The 6,994-nt window shown below is 29.7% G+C and overlaps 1 protein-coding gene across 2 annotated transcripts in view; it reads left to right on the top strand.

Moving 5' to 3' along the window:
* Nucleotides 1-4,984, top strand: part of LOC106678721 (uncharacterized) — an 8,964-nt gene extending 3,980 nt beyond the window's left edge. For both annotated transcript variants that reach the window (XM_014417423.3, XM_014417422.3), the window contains exon 2: nucleotides 3,801-4,984. In XM_014417423.3, the coding sequence (XP_014272909.1) occupies nucleotides 3,801-4,832 (1,032 nt within the window). In that variant the 3' untranslated portion in view covers nucleotides 4,833-4,984. The remainder of the gene's footprint in view (nucleotides 1-3,800) is intronic.
* The last annotated feature ends 2,010 nt before the right edge of the window (nucleotides 4,985-6,994 follow it).

Raw genomic sequence — 6,994 nt, 5'->3', positions numbered from 1 at the left:
TTCTTTTTTTTATCTAAACATTATAATTTTTTTTAAATAATATTAAAGAATAAACAAATAACATTTAGATATCATCTGTAATGCTGAATTACAATATCAACATGTGATATATAAGGGTTTGAACATTTAATTATTTGCATTTCTTTTTTTTTTCAATCTGAAAAGTTCTTTGATTTTTATAATCATCGCCTTGTTTAATGACAAATACAGAATACATTGAAGGAGAATTACATTAATATTGATTTAATGTTTTAAATCCTCCAAATTGGATTATTCCAATGTATTTTTTACTATAATATTTTTGCAACTTATCAGAATTCTTAATTACTTCAGGACAAACTTCTTTTATTATCTGCTGCTGATTACTAAAGCGATATAGGAAGCAGAGGTTTTTATCTGGTGCTGATGTCAGGAAATAAAGATAAACATTTTCCTCTTCTTTTAGGAATGAATCATTAGAAACATTTTTATTCAATATCCATTTAACCAACTATTTTAGTTTAATATTTAATTCATTTTTCAAGGATGGGGCTTGAAACAGGACTTCATAAATCAATAAAATGTGTACATAGGAATTTAACCATTATCTTGTAAATAAAAAAAAATTACATATTTCTGCGTTGCTTGAATAGTAGCACATCTGATTTAAAAAAAAGTTTTGATTTTATTTAGAATCGAAAGTATTGCAAAGATAGTATAGTACACTGCAGTAACTTTCTTTACTGAGGTCTTCCTACAGACTTACTTAAAGCTATAAGACTTGATACAAATTAAATTTAGTCGATGGTACAATCTATGGAATACCTCAAACACAATATTTTAAAAAACTTTGTCTGATGTACCACTGTTCAAGCGAAGTAGCAATTTCACCTGAAATAACATTGCATATCATTTAAGTTTCCCTTTAGTTATAAAAGTTGCAATAATGCTAGCCATCAGAGATACATAAGAGGGCTAATAGCAGATACTTTGTTTAGGAAAAAATCAAATTTAGTTGTCTTTATAATATTAATGACACTTATTCTCATGCACTTACAAATAATTTCTACTTAAAAATATACCATTGAATTTCACAAAAACAATGAAAGTTATATTTATATTATGAAGTATACAGATCTCCCCCTTCCACTTTTGAGAAACAGTTTTATGTTTGCTACTTGCTCGATCCTAGAATAGACTACCTGAGGGAAGTGTTGAGCTTCCAGTTCATTTCAAGTATTCAGATCAACAAATTCACTTAGAAAGATGGACCATTTTCCATATTACTCAAACTAAATTAATAAGTTAGTATGGTGCCTGATGAAAGTATCAGGTGATCGATACAAAAAAGAATGTTACATTACTCTGCAACAGAATATTCCAAAATGAAATAATGATTTGTTAGAAACAATATATATTGGGCCAAAAAGATTAAAAATTGATTTTAATGTAGAAAGATAGTGCCGGTAACAGTCAATAAAAGCACAAAATGTTAAAACAAAAAACTATTTAATAGTAACCACCATTTTGCCCACTTTGCAGGACTAAGCGAAAACAAGATACAAACATTGTAAGATGTGACAAGAAAATTAGAATAAATATACAAAGTGAGTAAAAAATTTTTAAAAGAAAGAGACAAATTAAGTTAAGAAAATATAAATAAAGATAAATAGGAAACTAATTAACGATTAGTACAGTCATGTGTGATATAATTGTAAAAATATAGAACTAAAGTAATAAATAGTAGAACAAATACTTATTAGAAATAGTAACAATTATAGTAGAAAACAATAATTGAACGGCAGGTGAACTAAGTGTGGCATAGGTATGGTATAGTAAGAAGTAAGAAAATTATAATAACAATAAATAGCAGAAACATTGGTTAACATCAAATATTTTTCTTTTACTATTTTGTACCTATATTGACTGCCACCTAAACTATCTTCCTACAGCCTACTTCATACCATCAACTATCTTCTGCTAATACGAAAACTTATTTTAGTTTAGAGTTCATAGAAAATATGGACTGTTTATAGATACAGTTATGTTTTTAATTAATAACTTAATATTTGGTAATGATATACAATCCTCTACTGTGATAATATCAGTTTTGCAATTATTTTGGTGTTATCTTAAAAAAAAAAAAATGAATTTCTTTCTATATCGTCTGTATTTTCTTTCATTTTCAATTATGGTAAGTATAAGAAAAAGATTTAACTATTTACTATGAACTGTTCATGTATACAAGAGCATGCGTAACACAAGTAGTACCTGTTAGGATGGATTAATGTATCAACAATTAGTAAATTCCTCTGATTATGCAAAGTTATACCAAAATAAACATTCTTACATTTGTTAAATTAACTTGGTGTGAAATTTACTTTATCATCATTATTATCTAGTGCCATAACCCTTAGGATAATCGCCCATATGGTCGGAACAAAATGTCAGCTATAAGAATAAATAAAACAAAAATATATTGTATTGTTTGTATGCTGGCTCACTATCAACTATTACCCTATAAAAATAACCATTACAATTATTGGTGATTAGCAGCAATGTGTCAACTTAATTTTAACCTCATAAAAAGAAAAATGTGGAGAGTATCTGTATTTAGATAGAATGACAATTATTTAAAAATATTAGTAAAACTTATGTATTTAATGTTAAAATCATCGTTTTCAGGAAGTCAAAGCTTGGAATATATAAGAGAACAGAGGTAAAAAAAAAAATGTTTCAATTTAACAACATATTTGTTAGAAAAGTTCTTCAATATAAAGAATAGTTCTTCACCTGGTTACTCTTTGCAACACTAAAATGCCTTTTTCAGATTGAAATTATATAGATCTCTACATAAGGATAGAAATATTTTAAAGAAATTTATCGAGATGGTTATGATTTTCATGTTTTGGAAGATTTGAATCGCTTTAAGTTAGGAGTAGTCTCTTTATGTTGAGTCAAATTTTGGAAAAGTTTAAGTATAAATAAATTAAATAATAACACTATGAAGCGTGTTCCTCTCCCCCTCTCCCAAAAAAAAAAAAAAATACATTATTAGCCACTTCGAAAATCATAATAATTCACTTTTATAATAAAGTCCTTTTAGCATGAGGTTATTTTATTCTCATTCTTTTTTTTTTTAATTATAACTACTTATATATTTTTTTATATTAAATTAGTTATCCTTATATGTAATTTATTCCTGAAGTTTTAAGTAGTTTATGAAAAATTATATATTACTTGACTTATGGTGATTAATATTGAGGTGTGAATAACATCTTATCTAAGCCTACATTAACCTACTCATTGTTACACTCAGTTGGGTCTTTGGGTAAGGAAACCTCCAGAACTGAATAAACCAAATAGGAACTGCTAATTCATTATTTTATGCACAGATTATTTTCATCCCAGAGTAAGTTAGGCTAAACATAATGGAACATTAACTCTTGACTCAGGAATTACCCCCTAAGTCAACATCATTTTTTAAAGTTTAATATAACATAATATTCTAACTCACAATGTATTACTATTATTATCTTTTTAATGAACATGATTATTTCTTTTCCATTGTTCCTCTTTGACTGAGGGATATTTATTTTATTTTAGAAAAAATAAAATCTGAATTCTTGATAGCTGGTTGGTATAATGTGAATTTTGTTTTGCTTTTACATTGTTAGTATTAAACTAATAGAGCCTTAGTAAAAAAAAAAAAAATGTTTATTTTCTATAATCTATCACATCTTGTATTTATATATTAGACATTTTCTTCATCTTTGCCTTTTTTATGATTTATTGATAAGTAACTTTTATCTTTATTTTAGGAAGTACGTGAGCCTGGTAATGATCCTAACTACAATGAAAACACAGAGAATTTGGGTGGAGGAACTGCTGAGCCAACATCAACAGTTAACGTTAAACAGGAACCAGTTGATATTACAGAATGTGAGCAAGAGATGCATCTAAGTGTTGACAATGAAATTAATTCAAGAATGGAAGCCCATAGCAGTCGTACAGAGCATGCGAACAAATCAGATCCACAAAGTAGTAAAGCTGAAGCTCATTGTAGCAAGATGGAGATGCATTACACTTCTCATGCTAGTTGCAAAGCAGAAGCATGTTGTAATGCTGCAGAATCCCATTACAGTCGGCTAGAGCCATTCTATGGCAAAACCGAGGTGCAGTGTGGACTGTCAGATATTCATAACAACAGGTCAGAAATACATAATAGATCAGAAATCCATAGCAACAGACCAGAAATACACAGCAACAGAACAGATATACATAGTAACAGAACAGATATACATAGTAACAGAGGAGAGATTCACAACAACAGGACAGAGATACACAATAACAGAGCAGAGATACACACCAATAGAGCAGAAATACATAATAACAGGTCAGAGATGCATATTAATTTACCAGAACCACACAGCAATCGAACAGAAGTACGTTGTAGCCGAACAGAACCATTTTGTCTCTTGAAAATTGAGCCTCATGCTGAAAGAGTAACCAGGAGAAGTGATCATTCTGAAAACTCTGCATTTATGTCTCCTGATGTAAGAAGGTTACAACCTGCAAGAAACGACATCAGAATTCCCCATTGCCGACACAGGTCGGAGTCCATCTCAAGTACACATTTGGACCCTCCTTGCTTCTCTTCAATTAATGAACATTCACATAATGGCCATAAACGTGAAAACCAATGGATGGAGGAAGATCAGTATGAAATTTTTGGAAAGTATGTCGCTTCCGAGTTGAGAAGCTTGAACTCAGATTATCTAAGAAGAAAATTAAAACGTAAAATACAGAGTGCTATCCTGGATGTTTTCGAAGAAGAAGAACATCATCATTAAACTACCCCTAAGTTCTTGGAACTGTTACCAGACAGTATATATTTGTCTTAAATTAAATGTGACCAAAGAAGTTTTTGAAAAAGACTGTGATTTCATAGAGTTCTTATTATAAAATTTTTAAATGTCTAAAATATAGATGTTTCATTATATAAGTAATGGTTTATTCTTCTCCCAATTGGTTATACTTTTGAATTTATTTTTATTTTAATATAGATTATCTATTAGTCATTCAAGAAATATATAAATATAACCAATATTACAAAAATTTTTAATATCTATTTAAGGAGGTATTTTTTGTTTTGTATGTGTGAATGTATGATGTCATGTTTTTTTTATATTCATTATATAACATTCATAAACATTATAAACTTTCTCCAGCTTAGTCATTAAAGTGATCAACTATGTTAAAAATATTAAAAGCACTTGATCACTTTCATCATTAACCAACGATATGGTATCTGAACTACCTGTAATATTTAAAAACACTCACAGGCATTGGTACTTATTTATTCATTATTCCAAATTCATTTTGTTACATCCTCATTGTCTTTTGAAAGTTATCAGAATTCTCAATCATTTTCATCATCTGGTATGTTAACCATTCCTGAATCCTCGTGAATAGTTGGAAACTCTGGATGAAGTAACAGTTTAACTACTTAAAGATTTTAATTGTAAATGGGGTAAATAGAGATACTTTCATGCTTTGTTGAAAAACACACTGAGCTTGTGAAGTTTTTTCTAAATGTTTTATGAATTTTACTTTACTAATGGAAATCTCCAATTAGTTTTCATAAATCTGTTCAATGTTAAAAAATTAATTAAGTCAATATAATAATATTGAATACAAATATTAACAATAATAAATTTTTATATTTTTAAAGTTAAGGTTGCACCTTGTCTTAATTTGCACTTTCATTATCTGAGATACCGCAATATTTCACAGATATAGGATGGAATGCCACAATCAGGAACTACAGTCCAAAGAGGTGAAATTTTTTGGGATTGTTTCGTATTCATCCGCCATTTTTTCATAATTCAACGTATTCAGACAAATTTAGTGCAGAAAGACAAATATGCATTTCAGCTTTCAATTTTGGAGTAGAAAAAGTGGTTGAGGGTGGCGGAAATATTTTTCTTTCAGGAACAATCTCACCCCTCTGAGCGGGTTGAGCTTTTGCCATTCATTTTTCTCTTGTATTGTTACTATGAATTTAACCATTGCACGTTCACACACCCCTTTTATTTTGAACCAAGAATACTCTCAGTTAATTTCAATTTATTATTTTTTTTAAAATAAAATATTTCTCTAAAATAAAAAAATATCATTGTTACTTTGACCTAAACCAAAACTAACATTTCAAATCCACAAATAAACCAAAAAAAAAAAAACCTCTGTTTCCCATTTCTGTGGGAGCAGATACTTTAACAAAGTTCATTAGACCAAATCCAAACTTTTTCAACATACAGCAAAGTAGTGGTTCAACCAATATTCCAGGTTGAATTCATGATTGGCTTATATTAGGGTTTGGTGGTACAGGAAAATTTTAATGAGACCGAAATTTTTTCTAATCACTTTATAGTTTTGTTGAAGTATACGATTTTAGTCCTGGAATCAATTTAGGCAGTTAGATGCAAAAGAATCAGAAGACCTTATACAGTGATTCAGGTTAAGGTTAGATTAGTTGGACCGGAGGCGAACTGACAGGAAGATTGGATGTTGTGGAGTTATCCTACCATCCACACCCAGAGAGTTCAAGAGTATTCTTCGTTCTTGAATCTCCACAGGATAGTGGCCACACTTTGTAAGACATGCAGGAACAAGTCCTAAAGGTGTTAATCTTAGATCATTACAGAATGGATGGCAAGTCCTAAGGATGTATGCCTTTCTTGGTTCAGGAATGGGAACAACACTGTATAGGTTATATGCCTTCAGGCAAGTGGGGAATTATAGTTCTATGGGTATGTGCCTTAGATCCTTAAGCATGAAAAACTGCTGCTGAGGCGTTTACATACACTGGTAGTAAGCGAGGAGGAGAGATCCTAAGATTTCTGAAATAACAACATTGTTTAATACCGAAATATTGATAGAAATATCTGTGTAACTAAAATATGCCATCTCCTTCAAAGTGGTCTATCCATTTGTGATTAAATATTACAGTTGA

This window comes from Halyomorpha halys, unplaced genomic scaffold (assembly GCF_000696795.3).
Source record: "Halyomorpha halys isolate HHAL.00 unplaced genomic scaffold, Hhal_1.1 Scaffold157.1, whole genome shotgun sequence".
NCBI lineage: Eukaryota > Metazoa > Arthropoda > Insecta > Hemiptera > Pentatomidae > Halyomorpha > Halyomorpha halys.
The sequence above is the reverse complement of the archived record's forward strand: the minus strand, read 5'-3'. Positions and strand labels throughout refer to the sequence as shown.